Genomic DNA, 22013 nt, shown 5'->3' on the forward strand with positions numbered 1-22013 from the left:
GCTGCTCGTGAATGTGGCCCCACATGTTCACTCTCGGTTTTTATAGGACTTCAACACCTCCTCCTCCTCCTCCTCCTCCTCCTCCTCCGCCGCAGAATTGTGTCCTCTGGCTTCCACCCAGACAAATGTTGTCTGTGAGCTGATAAAGAAGGCGGAGGGAGAAATGACTGCGACTTGACATTCCTGCGAGACGCCTCCAGGGGCCGCTTGCACCAATGCGCCACGAGATGGCAGTAAAGTGCCTGCACTCGCTATTCCGTACAACGGGACTTTAGACTGAAATTGTTTTGTAATGTAAACATATGTAAAGCAATAATAATAATAAGTAACTATGCGTCACTAATTTATGGGGGGAAGACTTTTTTAAATTTTCTTATTAAATATTTTTTATGACAAATGCAGTGAGTTATTTGGAGCATTAATTTTTTTTTTTAATGTGCCAATTAACTAACTAAAATAGCGCAGCTACAGCCTAATAAGGAACTCAATACCTTGTTTCCCCTTTTACTTATATTACTAATACTGAACTGGAGAATGAGTATGAAAAAAGTATTTATTTATTCATCCAATTTCATTGGCTGACTATAGCATAAGATTAGAAAATCCATGTTCTTAGAAGTGAAAAAAAAGAAAGAATATTTTTACATTATATATATTTCTATCACTCATGGTACAATTTACACTATTTTTTCTAGGGTAAAAATTGCTGCGACACACGACAACCCTTTTCTTTTCAGTGTAATTTCCCCCCCTCATAGTAAAAGTTCCAAAAAGTCTTGCGCGACATACATAAATATATCTGCGGTAACAACTTATGTGACGAGCCCTTTACTTATCAGCGTGCCTGTGAATGTAACAAATGACCTCACCAGCCGTTGCAAAGAGAAGACAGAAATAGAATGGAGAGGCGTAATGTATTTTCCCAACCCACACGTGGAGGAAATACGAGATGGTAAGAGTGGAAAATTGACCCGGCTTGTGTGTATACAGTTTATGTGGATGCGCTCACAATGGGGAAAGTTGTGTCAAGTATCTTGACAGGGTGAAGATTCGGGGCCTCTTAATCAGAGGTTGGCGTTCAGTTTCCACTGGATAGTGGAATAGTTTATGGCAATGGTAGCTGCTCTATCGAACGAAAGCATTGGGACAGTGAGGCCTATTATTGTAATGAGAAATTCATCGCAGTCCTTTCCTTTATTAATGTTCCGTGGCTACATCTATAATAGAGGTGCAACAGGGTGAATAACGACATTGTGAAGCGGAGAGAGGATAGAAACTCAGGGCCAATACAACTGAAGGTATCACTATCTACTACTCAGAGTTTATGAACAAATGTACAGGGGCTACATTGGGGAATCCAAAACACTCATTAGCATAAGGAACAGGAAGACTAGGCTGGAATTTTTTACTTTATTATTCAACTTAGATGTGCCATTTATGATACACTGTATAGGTGACGGTGGATGGCTGCGCATTTGGTATGTGGGCGTTTAGTAGTATTTACCCAACTTAATCCACACCACATTGCTATTATAAAAATCGAATCAACAATACTATACAAAAACACATATAACAGCACACAACTGTGCCATGTACAAAACTCGGAGCAGTTGAGAATTTATATTTTAAAACGTACCCCCCCCAAAAAAACATACCAAAAAAGACATTATAGAATTGCGCACCAGAGATGCTGATGATCATTATCAGATGTATAGATGGTTTTCTGCTAGTTGGCTTGTTAAAACCAACCAATCAGAAATCGGAAAAATGTTGACGTTAGTAAGGGCCTGGTTTTGGATTGGTTAAAGAAACAGTCCATTCCTATTGCTAAAACATTATACTGTATTTAAAATTACTACTAATTAAAAAAAGAATTACATTTCTTATTACATCTGCCAACTCTACTGATTCTTACGATGGCGTATTAGGGTCGCCTAGCATGAAAAAGCAACAAATTAAAAGTCCAAATGACGAGATAAAAAGTTGTCATCGCGGTGACAGTTGACGAGAGAATCCTGACGTGAATTCCGTGTTTGGGTCCGTTCTCTTTTGGTCAATGGATATAACGTTTGGAAACAGATATAAAAAAGTAGCAAAACGACTCATTCGAGTTCCGTTATAAGATAAAAACAGCAACAACAACAAAAAAATACAGCTTGATTTTCCGGTTCGTTGTCTGGAACGAGTAAGGAAAAGACTAATTAACACTTTAATTCTCAATGTTTATTTGTAAAACGAAAATGGGATATAGCAGGAGGCGCAAACGGGAAAAACTGATTTGTAAATTTGTTTTGGATTACAGACAGCATTTCTCATACTGACCAGGAGATGGCGACAGCGTGGCGGATGAAGACGATTTGGTCTTCAGGATATTTTCCCCACTTTATTAAACATTTCTATAAACATACACTTGTAGAGGATGCAACGCCTGAACATGGCAACAATACACACACAAAAAATAATATGAAAATAAACACAATTGGGAATTATTGCACATCATATATTGTATAAAAAACAACATAGTATCAGCAATAATTCCTTGAAAGGAGGGTAGAATTTTTTTCCACTTTGCTAAATGAATATATTTGCTCATTTAGTCTTCTGGAATGAGCCAAACAACTATACCCGACTGAGCAAGGTGAAAACGCTGTGTTGCATAAGAAATATAAGAGGAGCTCCATGCAATTCACAATGCATGACCTTTCGTTCCTGTGATTCACTTTGAAAAGCAACCATTTCCGTGGTAAACCAAATCAGTCATCATGACAAGTCACCAGTTGGCGCTAGTGTGCAAAGCACCATTCAACAAGCAGAAGAAGAAGGTTGGATTTGATTGACGTTTGGTGGTCAGCCTTGCAGGTTATATTAGAGACAGGTGTGGAGAAGGGCACTCATCAAGTGCAGTTCACAGGTGCGGCGAAATGGCGACCGTCAGCTAAGTGAGGACACCAGCAAATGTTTGTTTGTGTTTTGTTCTCGTTTTTCACGACGATATTATGTTGCAGGAATTTCGCACTTGAGGCACACGACGGCGTTTGAGGTGAGAGCACAGCACGTCACAATTTACTCCGTTTGGCGTTTGCTAGATGTAGGATAAGTGTTATTAGTTTCTTTCTTCGGTATTTCCATTGTTTTTAATGCTGTACCTTCCGTTCCAGGTTATATTGAACTACATCACTGCAATGACGTCTGGAGGCTACGGGTAACAGATTCAGTAGAAAATGAGAAGGCTCCAGGTGAGTTCTCCAGATATTGCTGTTAAAAATGGCTTTTCAGAGTATAATTACAAGAAACATCTAAAGTACCCTACATCCAATGATTTTTCATGAGAAAAAAATTGATAAAGATCAAATGTAGTGTTTTTTCCCCCTCTTGTCTTTACTAGAATATTTACAGAACATGCTGAGATGGTCAGGTGGGAGGCATTTGATAAAATGACACGGATCTGCTGCCGGTGTCCGAAATCTCGTTTTCCCTCAAATCGGAGGTATTGCAGTTGTCATTTTTCTTTCCTCTTACCATTTATTCATTTTCCTTTTTATTTAAATTTTTTTTAAACTTGTGAACATTATATTGCTGTGTGTAATGAGTACAAATGAAGCTGCAGCCCACTATTAATCTTGCATTTGCGTTTTGCAGGCTGGAAGAGGAGCCAAACGGGATGAGGCAAAAGTTCCACAAGTCAAGGATCATGCGACACACAAAAGTACGATGTGTGGGGGAGCGTGTCAACAGAAGAGGGGCAGAGTGTTGATCTCTGGGGTGTGCCTTTGGTTGTGGATGCCAAGTGTGTGCTACGCTAGAAAGGTTGAATTGAAATGAGGGCATGTCTAGAAAAGGGTTCAGAGAGCTGCTGGTTGGGGCCTAAATGGCTTGATGGTTTATAGTTGAGAGTTGCCTGGATCTCGAGTGGCTTTTTGTCGGGTGAGGATGGCAATGGAAAGTGTGCAGTGTAGGATTTGAGGAACAACTACCCCCCCCCCCCCCCCCACCCCCACCCTTTTTTTGTGTGCGTTTCAAGGTTGTGGAGTTACCAGATTTGGTGAGCGGTGCCAAGGTAAGGAGTACGGCGTATACAAGTTTATGTGGGGGGGGGGGGGGGACGAAAAGATGGGTGAAAGTATGCACACAAGAATAAAATTGTAACGAGTATGGTGACGAAATTTAACCCAGAAGTCATTTGTCGATGAGTTTTAGGCCTGTAGGCCATACTCTAAGATTGGGACATGTTGATTATTCATGCCAAAAAGTCACATGGCGTGCAAATAACATTTCAAAAGTAGAATGTACAGCTTGTGTATAGTTGGTATTTTCAGAATCTGTGACTATTGTACTTGATTGAGTGCTATGTTGAACATATAAACATATTACAAGTTGAATAGATGTCATGTTTACGTGTTCAAAAGAACGTATGTAGTCCTACCTCCTTTGAGTAGGTTATTTGTATTAAATGAGTAGTAAACATTTTTTTTAATGCATTATTAGTCACTTGTTAAACGTTTGCATTGCATGCTTGTGAACATACATTAAAAAAACCATACCGTACCTGATTAGTATATTTCTGAGATATATAAAAAAATATATATAATTTTTAACACAGGAAGCACAGCAACATTGGGCAATTGTATATAAAAAAATTGCAAAAATTTACCCTTTTAACAAACTCATTAGATTGGTTAATCTTAATTTCAGTTTGTTGTGCATGTAGTGCAGAATGATACAGTGCCTTTTTTATAACAAAAAAAAGATTTGTGTGACATTTGGCACTCTTTTAAAGTATGTTGTGTGTGTAATTATAAAAAAAAAAGTGAGATTTTGTTCCTGTGATCTGTGTTGCAGGGCAGATGGTGGATCAAGAAATGACCACCACCAAACAAATCTGGATTTTGTTTTACGTTGCGGATGATGAACCCCAGATGAGACACGAGATCAGGTAACACTAGTTCACACGACAAAAAAAACCAACCTTCCTTTCTTACATTAGTCCTGACTCCATTCCCTGTGTTGACGGGTGGAAAGGCATCGCTGGCCGGCTGGCAAGCAGGCCAGTCGCCTCTCTTTTTTTTGCGGCTGGCTTGTTTGCCAGTCGGTCAGCGGTGCCTTTTCCACCCGTCGCCACACGGGGAATGGAGCTAAGCTAGCATGCTAAACTAGTTGCAGAGTAAATGGGGTACAGGAGGTTTGTTTTTATTTTGTTTTGTTGCTGTGATCTGTGTTACTGCTACTGTAATTTGTTTCCTGTAATATATTTTGCAGGGGCAAGTGGGTCGATCAAGAACCACCACCAAACTAATCTGGGTTTTGTTTTACCTTACGGACGATGAGCTGGCTGAAACATGAGACCAGGTAACACTAGTTCACACGACAAAAATAAATAGTAAATGGAATTGTTTTGGGCTTCACTGTATGTATTTAGTTATTTTTATACTTTTAGAAAATTGTGGAACAGTGAGACATTGACAATTAGAAAGCATCTTGTCCTATTTCTTCAGTATTAGTCATTTGAATGTTTGATCACGTGTGTACACCGGATAAATAATTGGACCTGCTTTTATCCAGGCCGGGTGCGACGGCAAGCTCTGTGAGCCTCATCTGGGCCAGAACCTTCACTGCTTGGGTAGGAGGCTTCATTCCCTCTTGTTAAAAATAAATAAAAAAAATCAATTGTTAAATAATGCTGTGAAATTTCCTGAAAATGTTGTAATTGCTGTTGGGTTAGTACAGTCCAATAAAGGTTGAGTTGAATGCAATTCCTACAGTTTGTTTAATGTTGTCAGTCTTTGCAAATATTAATGATAGACGGTGGCAAGGTCGTTACTACATACCCATTAACTATCTTGCACATAGGATCATGTACATGCTTCATACCATTGGGTGGGGGATGCACAGATGGTTAAAGAAATACTCGACTCATGTAGCCATTTTTAGCAGTAATAAGATGTTTAAAAAAAAAAGTTATTCTAATTTATTAATGATTAAATAGCTGTACAAAAAAAATCTGACCAGTTTAGGTTTTGTCATCATGTACAAGGTCCTCAGCAGTTTGCAAAATGTGGATTATGGAAGCAATTAGTTCACATTGTAGAAAAAAATTATATTACTGCTTAAAATGAGTAAATTTAAATGCACATTTCCTTACTTTCAATGTTGACTTACTATTATTGCCACTTAATACCTGACAAACTGGATTAGAAGATGACCATGTAATTCAGATACATTTCTTCTTTTTCCTCAAACAACAATGGGCTTCTTCAAAATACAATAAACATGTGTTGCAGTTACTTACCGTTCTTGTAAAACACTTCATACACAACTACTTGATGTGGTAATTTATTTATTACATTCATAAAAATGACATCCTGTAACCAACTAGTCTTCACTACCCCAAAATACATTGGCAATCAAACTGCCCTTTGACATACAATATATTCCAACTCTGAAGGCTTGTCAACATTGTTGCTCTTCCACCCTGCAAAACACAACTACATAGTGGTCAGTTGCAGGGATTTTCCATTTGTTGGTGCACATGACAATAATGCAGAGTCTTAGTATTGGAAATTAACTACATCATGGATATCTGCATTCAGTTTCATCATTCAAGCAAAGCACATGTACTTTTTCACAAGGCTGTCATTTTACTCATACTTTGACATAAAAAAACTATTATGCAAATTTACTTTATATAAAAGATAACAGTACTAAAGTTTCAATGGCTTGTGCTGATTCCTTTGGGTAAAACAAATTTAATTGATTTTGTTTCAGTGCACTTCATACACCACCACATAACTATTACAGGCTACTTTGATGTGACGTCTGGAATTGCCCTTCATTTCAGCAGTATTCAATTAATATTTTCCTGCGCTTTTTTTGATCCTCCAATTGCAATGCCAGTCCTAGGTTGGGTTGATATTTGATAATATATCAAAAATACTGCACAATTACCTGTGTCCATGTTGCATTGTTATCCTGGTGCATCTCCGCCCTTCCCACAACTTGAGAGGAGTCAGCACTGGGAAGGGCAAAATAAAGGCTGGTGAGAAACTGTGCATATGCACAATTGTATTACCTGGCCTTCTGTCTCATCAGACTCTGACACCGCGCATGCAAAACACCTCCAGATGGGAGAGTATGGAGGGGCAAACTGAAGTCAGCTGTGGCACTCCAACAAGTCGTCATGGAAAACTGCCACAAACATTTTCTGGCCTGCTCACTTTGCTGATGGGCGCCGCCTTGTGCACACCTGTCTTCTAATCACCTCCGGTCGGTCGCTGGCCAGCAACGTTCAGGTGCACGCTGCCGCCTGCTGCACAAAAGTTGCATTACATTACATTTATGACAGATGCATGTGGCCTAACAATAATCTTGACAAGGTGCTGGCGGAATTCTTCTTAAAGTTTGCTCGTCATACACGGCAATGCTCTACTCATTCACTGCCATTGGCGTCAAATATTCATTTTAACTGCTTCTGGTTTACCATTTCTCCCCCCCCCCCCACTTTTGTTAACTCAAGTGTAAAAACCGTTGTTTTTTTTGTGTTAGTGCAGATATGACATTTATGATTAATCGTCAGTTGATTACATTCAAGTATTGTCACCGCCCCTAATTAAAAAAACATTGTTGGACATTCAAATGATTTCTCTTTTTAGGGGGAGGTTATTGAAAATTTGGGGGCATCCAACGATTACAATTTGTGGCCTTAATTATTCGCATGGCTTCACTGGTTAACTCGCGGATTTTGTTCTAAACGTGCTGAGCTAATCTGGGGTTTCATACTCTTGTTGGCTAAAATAGAAAAGGGATGTTGGCCTAATAAAAAGAGTTGCGCTGCTTTTTCGCCGTCGGTGGTAGTGGATGAGTTGATATCTGCTAAAGCTGTTGCTATCTCTTTATTTGACATTTTGTGGGGAAGGCTTGGGGCCTAAGGATTCGGTTCCTGATTTAACAGCCTTTTGTTGTTGGCCTTAATAAACACACAGCTTTAATAAAATGTTTACCCTCGTCCGGTGGTTCTTGGTGCCTGCCGCTCCGCCGCCGCCTTGCCTGCAAGTCTACAAACGGAAGAATAAATTACACATAGGAGATGATTAAACCTCCTACAAAAACTATTTGGTGAGGCACGCCATGTGCTTGCTTGTTTTTTGAAGAATGGCCATACCCTACATGTCCCCATGCCGGGGTATGCCAAGTATGGCCGTTCAGTCTAAGGCAAGTTGCAAAAAAAATACATTAACTTGTGTCCATTATTACCGTCAACCGCATAAGGGAGGAACAAACCCATCGAGTTGAACAATATGGCAGAGTCCTCCCTCGACCTCAAGCGCTGTCGTGCGTGTCCCTCGGGTGTGCAAATCTTGCTGCAAGCAAAATATCCTAGTGAGAAATGGCACCGTGCGACACGACAAACATTTGCTCGCGTGCTCACCTGACGGTCGCCGTCTTGATTTGCCGCACCTGGCCCGCTCGAACGCTAATGTGCTTTGCACACTAGCGCCACCCGGTGGTCTATCATGGCTGGCAAGGCTTTACCGCGGAAACGGTTGCTTTTCAAAGTGCAACACACAGTAACTGATGGTCGTGGATTACACTTCACGTCTCTATGTAGTATTTATTGTTAGGTTTTTTGTTTTGTTTTTATGAGAGGGGGGGGGGGGGCGCTGTACAACAGCTGGACAACTAACGACAATCAATGTGAATTGCATTTGGGTGTTTTCTATTTTGAAACTTACATTCAATAGCGTGTCATTCTTCTTCTTTTTATGCCAATGACCAGTTTAGACAGCAAAAATACGATTTGCCGGCACGGGGGTGTGCTCGGCCACTCACAGTCGTATGTTTACTTTGGACTTCATGAGTTGATGCAAATTCAATGCAAAGCTTGAGCGGTACCAGTATTGGCCTGTAGATGTCTCTGTTCGCTTTCCCTTCGCCATTTGGCTGCGCTGAACGCTATGGGGGGTGGCGTTGGTGTGGCGGGGGCCTCCGAGTAGACGTATGAGTCACCTTGTGAATGGGCTTCGGCGTTCGCTTATCACTGCAAAGATGCTTGGCGCAAGAGCAAGATTTTCCTCATTCCGTCCGCATTGCCATGCTTGCTCCCGGTCCTCGGAGAGCCCTCGACCTCGACTCCAGCCACTGTAGTCAAATAAAAACAATTTTCATATTCCATCGGCTGCAATTCGTAGGATTAACAAATGGAGAGTCTAAATTAAGTGTTTTAATGGGTGAGAGGAGCACGGGGTTGTGCAGTAATATATAAATAGCAATGAATATCACACTGGTGGCACATTGCGGAGGTGCAGTTTTGTGTAACATGCTAATCGTTGTGTTTACCTACTGAGCCTATTTTAGATTGTGCAGTTGTTTGTGACGAATGCCTTTGCTCCTGCCTTTATTGTGGGTTATTTAAGACCTCTTTCTCCGAAAGGAAGAATTACCCAGCAATTTGTGATTATTCTACACTTATTCGGCATATTTACGTTTTTCTGGAGAGTAGACACGTTGTTAGGACGTACCTGAAATGCTGACTGGTGCTTTTTCTACTTAACACTGCAAACTTGGAATATTACTCTTGTCCTGCTTAGGGTCGCGGGTGAGACGGAGGCCATCCCGGCTGACTTTGTCCCAGATGCAAGGTACGCGCTGGAAAACCCATTGAGTGTTTGTAAACAAATCTTTACTCATACGGTTCAGATTATTGATACAGCAAAGTAAAGCTACCATAACGCACATACCGATGGGCCAAAAGGTCAGAATGGGCACTGGATGGATTATAATAAATAGTTGAACACAACATTTGTACACATAAACATTGCCCCATTATCCATAGAAATGTACATAATACCAGTACGACAATCATTTCAAAAAAATGTACGCATGACAAATGATCAAGGGCAAAAAAGTGACATCCTCCATAGTTTTGCCGCGTCTAACTTGGTGTGCGGTGTGTATATATGTACATAAAAACAAGCAACTACTTGATTTATATGGGATTATGTACAGGTTCCTAAACAAGAAACTCCATAAAGGCACAATCGTCTATACAACATGTACAAAAAAGCTTTTTCTGCCGCTGACAAAAATAAAAAATACAATGATTGGTCATCATTATAATTGCCGTATGATTGCACGTACAATGTGAATGTCAGCTTGTGCACTTTCAAAGGTGATTTGTGCACAAACAAACCCCTCTGAAGAAGTGTTTTCAGTCTTAAAGTGACTACAATGACATAGAAAATCAACAAAGGAGAGCTTTTGGCTGGGGGTTTCTTTTCAGGTGGCGATAACCAGTCTGTCTTCGTCATCGCTGGAAACCTCGTTGTAGTCGTCCGTGACTTTCTGCCAGCTGGGCGCCTGCGCTGCTCTCTCGGGACCTCGCTTGGGGGACGCCGCGCTGCGCGCCAGGCTTGGCGAGGCTGCGTGCTGCCGTGAGGATTTCTCCCTTTCCGCCTTGTCTAAAGTCTGCGTGATGCCTGAACTCGGTCCTGCGGAGGTGCTGACTGGCAAAGAGGCGGGCGCGGGAGAGGGGCGCCCCGTTTGAGATGATTGTGCTCCGAGAGCGTCGGGGCTCCCTTGCCTGTCGGACCGCCGTGGTGGCGGACTCCGGGTTGGGCTTAGCGAGGGGATGATGGCGGGGAGGGCGATGTTGACTATCTGCAGGCCCGGCATGTGCGTCTGGGTGCTGGCGTAGCTTTGGGAGGCGGGACTCGTCGCCAAAACCTGCAAGGCGACCCCTTGGCTGGATGCTAGCCCCGCGTCGGTCAGGCCCATTAGGCTGAGTGTCTCCAAACCGACCGGCTGCACCGCCTGACCCTGCGCTTGACCTACGGGGAAGCAGGGCGCCGCGCTGCCGATCGGTTCCTGGATCGCGGGCGGCTGGGTCTGCGCGTGATCCGGCCGGGGCGAAGAGTTGGGGGCCGCCGGCGGGCTGGCGTTTCTGTGGATGACGCTCACGGCCGGGACGGTGAGCTGAACGGGGCCGGCCCGAATTGGCACAAAGGTGGAATAAGCCGCCAGTCCGGCGGGCGCCAGTTGGATGCCCCCGACGGGAACCAGACTGTAAGGTGAGCGCAAAGGTTGCTGGGAGTGCAGAGGAAGGTGACTGAACAGGTGAGTCTGGGTCTCCGTTCTCAGGGGTTGGGAAAGACCTTGTGGGGGGGCGTGCGAAGAACTTTGTGAAGTGGACGTCTGTGTGCTTCGGTCAACTGGGAGGCCGCAGTCGCTTCTCGCCAAAGGGTGCGTGGCAAAAGACAGATCCTAATGAGAAAATAAAGACAGAATATATTATATAAAATATTGTTTATTTGTGGTTCCACAAAACATAAAATAACGTTTATTTAATATATGTGTATGCATTTTTTTACTTATTGTTCCCTTTTTGCCATATTATTACAACAGACTATATTTATTTAATTACTTTCTTTCGGCCATATTATAATTGATTTGTATTTAATTTACACCCCCACCCCCTTCCGACATTTCTTTTGTATTTCCTTTTTCAGACACATTATGCCAACATATTTACATTATATAAACAAAAACACTTTTTCTTATTTTTTCCCTTTCAGACACATTATTACGCCATGTTTAAATTATGTTCATCTATTCATTTTTTTATTTTCTGGCAAATTATTGCATGATTTTCCAATTTTCGTTTTCTATTAATTTTTATCTATTTCATTACATTTACTGCTATATATCTTTACTATGCTATAGTGTGCTAGTTTTGTGCAGCATGCCTTTGGCATTTTGCATGTAGCTACCATTGAGCTAGTTACCTTTCATTGTAGGGAGTTAAAGGGTTTGGTTGCTTTAACAATTTTTTTTTAAATTTAAAAACCTTTGACCTCTTTTGTTGTATGCCTCTTTTTTTACAGTTAACTTCTACTGGGAGTAACAAACTGCTGGAAGCTAGCACACTTGGCCTCTTATTTGGGGAAGCTCGTCTTTCCCCCCCCCACCCTTAAAGTGATGTTTAATGACAGTCTCCTATTTCTTGACAACAAGCACAAGAGAACATGTCAAAAGGAAAGATTAAATGCAAATGATTTGTTTGTTTTCGCGTGGCCTTTCTCGATATCTCTCAAGCTGACCACCGTGAAATCCTTCCAAGTGAAGCGCCACCGGCGGTGTAGCGGTTGCCTTGAAGGGATAAGCAGTGTGGGAAACGGCGAGATTATGGTGGAAGAAATGACTCAAAGCTGTTTGGGTTTCTGTCACTCTGTTGACGTAGCTGAGGTATCTATTGGCATCCCGCCTACACACCTTGTGGTCGAAACTGAAGCGTGATCGGGGTTTACCATTCCTAACCACACAATGGAAAAATAAAACAGGCTGGAAGTGCTCTGGTGGAAATGAGGTTACAATGTATTTGATTCAAAGTAAGGGCACAAATCTTTGCATAATGGACGCCAGGGGGCTTCCAGTGGCGTAAAGCGAATTCTTACATTACCGCATTAAGCTAAAACAAATAAGTGTACCTGCAGATCCTTTTTATTTAGATTGATTATTTTATTATATTTATATATTTAGTTTCAACTCTCCTTTTACTATTTATATGTATTTTTTTGTATTTAATTTTTGAATAATTTTTTTATATCCAATTTTTCGGGTCCTCCATTATATGCCTTGCTTATTGTTTTGTCCTATTCTACCATACATCCATGGCCAATTATTTAGCGCATGATTCATGCGATAAATCCATTACCAATTATTTTCGCTGCTTAATTCCCTTCCTATTTATTTTCACCTGCGCATTTGCGTTTCTCTCCGCATCTAATCACTGGTAGGTGTCGTCATACCGCAACTCAAACTGCTTCCTGCTTTTCTGTCTAGCAATGATGGAAAATGTAATCCTACTAGCCTAATGCTAATGCTAGCTCAGGCATGTTTTCATTCTTTCAATGTGGGACAAGAAAAAAAATAGTCCGATTATGGTGAGTGCATTGCCTTGTTTACAGCTGTTGAGCTTGTCAACCGAGATAGCATTTAGCATTAGCTCAAGTCATAACAGATCGCCTAGCGATTACTTTTGTTATGCATAGTTCTTGGTGAGAATTTACGCTATATTGTATTTGATTTCTTTTAAGGTTTTCTTGACTTGTGGTGCCCGCTGCCCGGAAGTATATATGACAGTCCATTTGGATACAAGGATCTCACCTGGCATGCTCTAAAGGCCGTCCCTGTCGCGGGGGGGCTTAGTGGGCCGTCGCAGTCTGGATAGTCGATGGACATCTGCCTGCATGGCGATACCGGACTCATCATGTGCACTGACTCCGTGTCGGACAAATTGGACTCCGTGGCGGCGGCGGCCAGAGAGCTACAAATGGGCGTTGAGCTCGGGCAGTAGCCGGAGATTGAGTACTGCTTACTCAGCGGAAAAGGGTTCATGATGAGGACAGAGTCTGACGCGTAGGGTTCGGGAGCCGGCAGCTGCGCTAGGGAGCTGATTGACATTTGCGCCAGGAGGGCGCTCGGGGGGACTTCCGTCTCTTTTGAGGGGATGTGCTGCGGGCTGGCCGACACTGAAGGGTTTGTGGACAGGCCGGACTCGGCTTGGCTGTCCTCTTCTTCGTCGTCGTTGTCGTCGTTCTCTTCCTCGTCGGCGCCGTCCGAGTCGTCGCCGTCTGAATCTTGGCGGTCGGCGCTGCTCACTTGACTGCGGTCTCCTGTAGATCCAAAAGTATGTTTGTTATGCTGAATCAGGTGGCATTCCCTTGTTGGTTCCTTTTTTCGCCAAATGCGCTCGGAAGACAATAAATCGGCAGCGGTGGGGTTCTCCCCTCGGACCGTCGCGCACCTCTAAGCTCCAGTGCTTGCAGAGGTGGAAAAACAAATATGCTCTAAGAGGCTGGAACCATAGAATGCTTTCAGGCAGCTTGTCTCCTCTCTTTTTTTTTTCCTTCTAAAATTACACGCAGCAATTTCCTCTTTGTAAATGTTGTGCTTGCCGCCCACATGCACTTGGAGTTAACAGAGGATGAAGCTGCTTTTAGAATGTCTAATTAGACCGCGGCAAAGCTCAATGACAAAGCAGCACAGCACCACACAGACAACTTTTTGTTGTTGTTTTTTCAAATATACCTGAATCCTCTGCATCTTGATCTTCAGAGAGTCCATTGGGCACCCCCATCTCCATGCATTTCTTACTGTGTGCCTTGGACTTCATGTGCTTGGTGAGATTTCCTGCAAGGAGCAGAAAGGTGTTATGGGTGGGTAGCGCTTCTTACGTAAGGCGAGCTGCATGTCTTTACATGAGTAACTGATAAAGACATTTTTAAATGAACGTGGGTTGTTCTGACAAAGTACTGTTCCGCAGTGTTGCGTGGGAAGGAGGCGAGTTTCATAACGGATGGTGAATCACACTATCTTTATTTAAGGGACGCTGAAACCTTGTTTTTTCATACGAGAAAGGATGAATGGAAGTACGGAGGACCAAAAATGCCAAAATTAAAAATGAAGAAAAGTTACAATAATAAGTGAAATTAAAATATCATTTAGTACGATTCAGAATCTTTTTTTAATGTTTTAAAAATAATTTTCATTTACATTATTTTTTCTTTTTCATTATTTTATATTTGTATACATTTTTTTTGTCTTGCCTTTGTCTTTGTGTGCCTTTATTTGGAGCGCTGTTCATGTTGTACCCGGATTGGTCACTGAGGGGCAGTGTGGTTCCACGCGGTCTAATACACTGCTAAGTTGTAGCCACATTACAGAGTACAAGGAAAAAGTCACAATCAAGTTATTCCAATAAAGAAACTTTTTGTTTTTTTTGGTGATAAAAATGCCGCGAGTAGCGCGCTAATTAGCATTAGCGGGTCACACTGGAGTAGATCTTTACTATTCCTTACACATCTATAGATTGAAGCAAAAATCATTGTCAATCAAATCATTTTGAATCTAAAATCTTTCTCAATGGAAAATCAATTCTGAATCTAATCGCAGACTCAAAAATCCGACACGAATCGTGACGCATTCAAAGATTCCCACCCCTAATTATTCCTACCTGTATATTTACTTTTACTTACTTACACATTTATTTTTATATTTATTTTTTGAATGTTTTTTTCCCCCTTCATATATAGAGTTACTTTTATACCCATTTATATATTTTTGTTATTTAATTTTTTATTTTTTATTTATATTTGCTATATCCTTTTCAAATTTCTCTTTTATTTATTTATGTTGGCTTTTTTGGTCCTCCGTATGGAACAACAGCAGAGTACCACACAGTTGAGTTAAGTTGAATCCCTGCCTGTATTGTATATGTAATGCTATAATGTCATATTTTTTACAACCTGACTGCATATAACACATTTTTACTGGGAAACACCTCAAGCTCTCACCTTTGGTCTTGAAGGAGAAGTTGCAGTGGATGCAGTGATATGGCCGAACATCAGAGTGGGTGCGAATGTGCTTGCGCAACATGCTGGGCTTCTTACAGCGGATCCCACATTCCTCACAGATGTATTTACCGCGCCCTCGCCCACGTACATAAACATACTCTTCATTGGATTTGTATCTGTGGGGTTGCAACATGACATCAAATATATCGCCACATGAGAACAAAAGACAATTATGTTGTAAGGTTGTTCCATGCGAAATCACCCCAAATAAGGTCGTTTTTTTTAAACCAACTTTTTTTTTTTTTATGAAAATTGGTGTACATGTTGATAGTGTTGGCAAAACACTACATCTAAAATTTGATGTCAATCGGAGCAGGGGTTTGGGTGATACCCCCCCCACTGATTTACTGTCTTGATCCACAAGGTCAATTTCAAGGTCAAAACACTACATATATGCACCAATCTTCTAAATGATCGCGGAAGTACAATTCGTGCTGAATTCTCTTTCCAACAATACATGTTTTGTCAAGATTGATCAAGTCGCTTTTTGCACAAAATGTCAAAATTGGGCGGGCCATAGCTCCCAAACTTTTGCTCACATTGACCTAAAATTTGAGATTTTGCGTTATGCTATCACTATCCACAACTACACCGAGTTGTATTCAAATCGAAATCTGTTCGGTTAGACCCGCTGGGAGATTTGGTATGGAATGACCCTGCGCAGTTGAACGATGGCACAAAACCTTACCCGCCGTCAAAGATTTTGATCCGTCTCGGCTCCGTTTTTGGCACCGGCTCCTTATCCGACTCATTGCTGGAATGAGTTTCTGTTTGCGCTTTACTTCTGCTTTCCACTGATCTGGTCTTCTGGGTCACCGGCACCTGTAATGGTATGCCGTTGTTTTACCTTCATTTGTTCCAACCAAACAATGCCGTTAGAAACATGTTCTTACCCTTGGCATGACATCTTTCAGCTTGCCAGTGTAAGACAAGATATCCGATTTTCCGGACGTTTTTATAGCCGAGGTGTAGTGGATTTTCTTTGAGCTCTGTTTGGAGTCGAGGAGAGACATGACCACCTTTGTGGGCAAGCCGAGTGGGTTTGGATTGTTTGGGTTGACCGCCCAAGCGGCGTACGCTGACGTTTTCAGGTCAGTCTGCAGGGTGTGAAGTGGTTTCCTCCTCATCAAGAAGCACCACGTGAAAGTGGTCGTTGTCTTCAGGCTGGGGAAAGACAGCCGATGACTGTCTTTTATGTTCGCCGCGGAAACAGATGTGGGCGGTTTCGCGTGACCGCCGTGGAAACTTGACGGTCTTATGGGCGATTTGACGGGGTTCCGCCGGTGTTCTTCCACTTTCGCTTGAGGCTTCGGGGAGTGACTGGCCGGCATGGAGGCAGCCTGCCGATCGGGCAAAGTGGCATTTACGACGGGGTGAGCCTCTTGGGGAATAACCGTTCTTGTGTCTTTTTCCACACCGGTGCCGTCGGGTGACATTGGCTTGACGTCGTCGAGATCATTCTCGGTGTCTGTTTTAACACGAGGCGAAGGAGGGGACTCCGTCTCGATTGGACTGTCTACCGGTTCCGTTGTACACACCTGCCTAACGAGCGTTAGTTTCCGCTGCCTGGTCACTTCGGACAAAGTGGAATTCAGGTAATTGACCGATCTGCCGTCAGTTAGGCAGGCCGCGCCGTTTTCGTCCTTGGCGCGTTTCTGATGCTTTTCCATGTAGATGTCCAAACTGTTGGCGGGTGACAGCATTCTTTTACTCGAAGCAATTGGCTCCTGTTGCGGGCAAAGCGTCACCGATGCGAGTTTTTGCGCGCAGTGTAAAGAACCCAGAGATGACGGCCTTTCGCTGGTTTTAATATAAAGGCTGACACTTGGAGTCCAATCCTTTTTTGAAGTATGAGTTTCACCATCTACAATATGAGGAGTCGGACGGGGACTTTTGCCGGACGCCGAGGGAGCGTTGTGCATCTGCTCGTGGGTTATCAGGATCTGTGGCAGCGGAATACCGCCTGCCTGGGTCTGAATGTTTGAGTCTCTTTGCTTTTCAACAGCCAAAACAACAGACTTTTTCCCAACTTCTGAATAATGACCGGGTTGATTCGGATAGACTTTTTGGAGTACGTCTGAAAATGTTTGACTTGGCCTTTGAGCAGGATATTGCAATTGGTATTTGGGAACGAGGCGTTTACTGTCTCCCGCGTCAGCTGGCTTGTTTAGGGCGTTATCACACCCGACGACAATCTGGCTCACGGGTTGTACCTTTTGGCATATTTGAACTCTGGATGTTTGATGCCATGGGTGAGGAAGGCCATAGACTTGAGGCTGCTGCGTTGGGCTCCCTAGATGAATACTTTGGACCGTTTGTTCATTTCTTTGCGGGGGTAATTCTCCAGACTGGATGACGATAGGCTGGGCCGCAGTAAATCTGCTGACGGTTTGAATTTGGGACCTGTTTTGGTTGATATTTGTAATTGGAGCTTTGTCAAGATTTATGGAAGCTTTCCGAACAGACTGTTGATTATCCGGGCAGATCTTTAGAGACATTTGGCGAACTAGTGGCCCCCGCCTCCTTTCAATAAGTGGAACTTGGGCGCCTTGAGTGTTCGGTCCACTTTTCGGATGACCGATTGGCGATTGACCTCTTCTGGGCGAGACGTTGGCGCAGTCAAAAGACTTGCTACGGTAGTCGCACGAAATTTCCACCGAGGGTTGAGTGCAAGTGATCTGTTCGGACGCCGCGCGCCTCATCGCTCCCGGCACGCCGAGTGTGCTGAAAACTTTTGGTTGAGCTTCTGGAATTCTGCTGACGCGCTCGCCTCCCGAAGGACTTTCTGATCTTGACGGTTCTTCTCTGTCGAAAGAGGTTGAAATGCTGGAACAGTGCGACAGAGTGCTATCTCTGCTCAGGCTTCGCGAGAGGCTCGACTCGAAGCTCGATTCGCCCGACGAGTGGTCCATTTGGGCGAGACGGATTCTTTTCTTTTTTGGTGGAAGTTTCTCTGCCGGGAGCTTAGACAAACTCTCGCTTCTTTGTGGCCAGCTGAATTGATCTGTCGGCTTTTCCGTCTGCTCGGAAGGCTGCGTTTCGTGTTCTCTGTCGGGCTCTTCGGTGACCAAAATTTCAGGAACCTGGATGTTATTTTGACGAACCAGACGACATTGTTGGGCAGGTGTGGAAGTTTCCCCGGTGACTGCCGCGGTACCGTCGGCGCATTGCTCCATTATTTGATTCCTGGAATCGGCTCGCGTAGTCTTGTTTGGTAACTTTTCACGGTAGACGTCAGCTGCCGTTACGTCGGCTTTGGATTTCGGGGGGTCTTTTTCTCTACTGTCCGGCGGAGAGCTCCTATCCGTAGATTCCGTCTCAAATGAACTAGGTCTGCTGAGGGAGTTGGTGTGTCTAATGACTGAAGTACCGCTGCTTTGCCTCTGCATTTCTGTTTTAGCAGAGCCGCTGATCTGAGTCTCTCGAATTGGCGACAGTCTTGAATCCGAAGCGCTTGCGCCCCGCGCTGCGAGTTGAATTTCAGCTACCTTTGGCTGGTTGTTCTTGGGTTGTATGTCGACCATTACGGCATGCCGGGGAAAAGTTTGGTTTCCGAAGGCTGCCGGCAACTGGCACGAATCGAAACTCACTGAACAAGGTGGGTTCGTGTCAGTTGGCGATTGATCGTCCTCATCTCCGACACTTTTCATTTTCCTTCTCTTTCTGAATGATGTCTGTTGTTCCGTGATTCCGGGGCCGCGTGTGGACCTAGGAACTAAATTTGTTTGCGCGTTGACGTGAAACGCGTCTTGATCTGTTTCTTTAACAGCAAGAGGTTTGGTCTTTGGCCCGTGAAGTTCTGAGCAGTAGAATTTCTTGTGCGTTTCAAAGTTCTCTAACTTTCTGTACCGGTTTCGACATGTTTCGCACTCGTACATTGTGCCTTTATTTTGATGAAGTTTTCTTTGTCTTTCTTGACTGTGCTCAAAAGATCGACTCCTTTGCACGTGCTCCGTGCCGTTATTTGCGCCGTGGTACGCGTCGTCCATAGAGCGAACGGTAGGAAGCCTGTGCCCGTCGCCGGTGGAAAAATCCTCCACCGCGGCTTGCCTGACCAAGGTCCGAGAATGTATGGCCGGGTTGGGGGTCGACGGTGCGGATGAAAACACGTCATCGCCGACTGAACTTTTCTCATCGAATGAATGACAAATTCGCAAAGGGTGGGGCGGGTGGGGAATATTGAGCGGATGAGCAGAGTGCCCCGGCGTAGTAGGCATAGAGTTACTCCTCGTTATCGGCAAACATTCCATCGGGGGGTATTGAGAAGGGACGGAGAGAAGAAAAACTGGCTTTGATTTGTCCGTGGGAGTGAACGGGGACTTGGGGATGTCGGAACTCGAGCTCGACCTTCTTCCGATTGGTTTGAGGTCAAACTGAAAGGAATCTTTAAATATGTAGGACTTCGGAGAGTCTATGCTACCTCTCCTGGACAGAGATGTCCGCCTGGGTTTAACACTATCCAATTGCTTGTTGTCCACCACCGCCTCATTATCCGATATCAGCTTTGAGATTCTTTCTTCGAGAGAAAGGGCTTTGGTCTCCAACGGGGGGCGCATCTGTCCCTCTTTTGCTTGTGACCTCTGCTCCGCTGCTACATGCGTGACTGTAGAAATAACAGGAGGGACATTAGGACTATCCTTTCTGGATACGTCAATTTCGGCCGGTGGCGTTATTTTTACAAACGGACTAGGCGGACTCATCGCTTGGTCGGCACTTTCGGAGCGAGAGAAGTAGCCGGAATCTGTGCTTCCCAAACTACGGGGGCTAAGTAGACACTTAGCTTGTTGCTGTTGAGAAAAGTCTGTTGCTTGTTGCCTCTGAAGCTGACCGTGCCCACTTAAAAGTGGTGACTTGCACTGCTGGTCTTCATCTTCGCTCACGGTATCAAGTGAGGGACTTGTACAGACTACCTCTTTCAGAGATGACAAAACCGTGACGTTAGCTCTCAAATTAACATTTGGAAACTCTCGTTGCCGTTGCGAAGCGGCTTGTTCGGGTGCGGCGCCGGTAACTCGAGGGCTATCTGCCCTCAGGGGTGAAACATTAACTGGGTACACGACAACTTTTGGTAGCACGGCCGTCGCTTTGGGCTCCTGGCCTCTTTGGGCAAGAGCCGGTTTCATTGAGTCGAAAACAGCCGTCGAGTCCGTTTCTCCGTAGTTTGTTCGGGTTGTGCCGGCGCTCTGGGTGCTATTCTCCGACAGAGCCGCTGCACTGCTTTGCGATGAGTCCGGATCCAGGTCGACGGTACTTCCGTCGTCGTCGCTGTCTCCGCTCTCCTCCGCCTCCGAATGAGTTCCGAGGGCTTTGTCGGAATCTTGCGACAGCGGCGGACCTCCCGATTCGGAGCGTGCGATGAGACCGAGTTTTATGGCGTGAGCGTGTGATTTCTTGTGCTTGTACAAGTTGCTCTTGGTTTTGAAGGAAAATCCGCAAGTTACGCAGGGGTACGGTCTTTCTCCCGTGTGAGACCTGATATGCTTGAGCAGCACGCTGGGTTTTGCGCATGCCCGGTTGCAGTATTCGCAAACATATTTTCCTGGCTTCTTGGCCTTTTGGTCCTTCGGAACCTGCTCGGACCCAAAATTCATCACAGTTGTAATCTGAACGTGGTTGTTTCCAGGTGTAACTGGGACCTGAATGGTGCTGGGCACGCTTGCTGAGAGCGACTGGCAGGTTTGCAGAATCGGGGGTTGGCTTTTTGGCAAAGCATTTGAGCCCGAGGGAGCCGGCGCGTGACTTATAGTGGACAGTCCGGCATTAAAACTCATGTGAAGCCTCGGCTTTTCCGGATTAGATACGACAGGAATAAAATGTTGATTCGCAAACGATAACGACTGCAAAGGGTCACCCTGCGTAGATGCCTGTACGCTGTCCTGCAACGGTGCAGCAATGCCAATGAAATGACCCCGTTTGTCAATATAATACGTCTGCATAGGAGACGTTTGAGTATGGAGACCGATATTAACAGCCGGCATGGTTGATAATTCGCCCGCGGCATGAGCTTGAAGGGTACAAGTCGGTTTTGGAGCAGCTGTGACTTGGAAGGTCTTCCTCTCGGTAAGTGTAAGCATGTCGGGCTCCATCGCCTTCAGTAGGACATCAAGGGGAGCGCTGGTGTGGTAAGGATCCTTGTCAAAGCTGCGGGCTTGGGTTTTACCGTCCTTGGGTTGTACTGTTTTTAGAGAACCCTCTTCCTCATCATTGGTCGGTCTGTGTGATGGTGGCGTTGATTCGCTGTCTTCTCGCTTTAGCCTTTCACGGTCAGTGACCGATTCCCCTTTGTCGGGGGATGGTTCAACAGGTTGATCATCCTGTGGCTCTCTTTTCTCGCTCAGTGATGTCGAAGGATTATGGGAAAGACTGGTGGAAGCAGGTGTATTTTCTTCGGGGGTTCCTTCTTTGACAGTTTCGGGAGTTTTCAACTGCGGTGGTTTCTTCACTGGCGATTTCGGAATTTTCTTTTGCTTGTTCTCTGCAACAACCTTCTTCCTCTTCAGGCCTTTGATGTTATCTTCAATTTGTCGACTGCTTTCAGATATACCTGGGGACAAACAGGAAACGATATTAAAGGAGCGCATTTTCAATATCTGTGGTCATTTGGCAAAA

General features: G+C 44.2%; 1 protein-coding gene and 2 long non-coding RNA genes across 9 annotated transcripts in view; 1 reads left to right on the forward strand and 2 right to left on the reverse strand.

Annotated features, from left to right (window-relative positions):
- Positions 1-2265: 2265 nt before the first annotated feature.
- LOC147157952 (uncharacterized) lies at positions 2266-7816 on the forward strand. 3 transcript variants are annotated; one of them, XR_015091197.1, is made up of 10 exons: positions 2266-2939; positions 3006-3040; positions 3159-3236; positions 3386-3487; positions 3640-3706; positions 4022-4057; positions 4840-4933; positions 5257-5346; positions 5560-5617; positions 7087-7816. It is a non-coding gene; the product is annotated as an uncharacterized LOC147157952 (long non-coding RNA). The 3 variants fall into 3 exon arrangements; XR_015091198.1 differs by lacking the exon at positions 4022-4057; XR_015091199.1 differs by lacking the exon at positions 7087-7816 and having other exon boundaries at positions 5560-5750.
- LOC147157953 (uncharacterized) lies at positions 6335-8369 on the reverse strand. Its single transcript, XR_015091200.1, has 5 exons — positions 8275-8369; positions 7995-8048; positions 7212-7303; positions 6943-7009; positions 6335-6469 (listed from the first exon to the last, which is right to left on the reverse strand). It is a non-coding gene; the product is annotated as an uncharacterized LOC147157953 (long non-coding RNA).
- A 1282-nt stretch (positions 8370-9651) lies between these two features.
- The window catches only part of hivep1 (HIVEP zinc finger 1), a 56539-nt gene continuing 44177 nt past the window's right edge, over positions 9652-22013 (reverse strand). For all 5 annotated transcript variants that reach the window (XM_086062510.1, XM_086062512.1, XM_086062511.1 and 2 more), the window contains 6 exons: positions 16298-21948; positions 16093-16226; positions 15345-15520; positions 14080-14181; positions 13156-13664; positions 9652-11253 (listed from right to left, as the gene is read on the reverse strand). In XM_086062510.1, coding sequence (XP_085918636.1) covers positions 10270-11253; positions 13156-13664; positions 14080-14181; positions 15345-15520; positions 16093-16226; positions 16298-21948 — 7556 coding nt within the window. In that variant the 3' untranslated portion in view covers positions 9652-10269. The remainder of the gene's footprint in view (positions 11254-13155; positions 13665-14079; positions 14182-15344; positions 15521-16092; positions 16227-16297; positions 21949-22013) is intronic.

Source organism: Leptonotus elevatus, chromosome 19 (genome assembly GCF_054856555.1).
Source record: "Leptonotus elevatus isolate MCC_2025b chromosome 19, RoL_Lele_1.0, whole genome shotgun sequence".
NCBI lineage: Eukaryota > Metazoa > Chordata > Actinopteri > Syngnathiformes > Syngnathidae > Leptonotus > Leptonotus elevatus.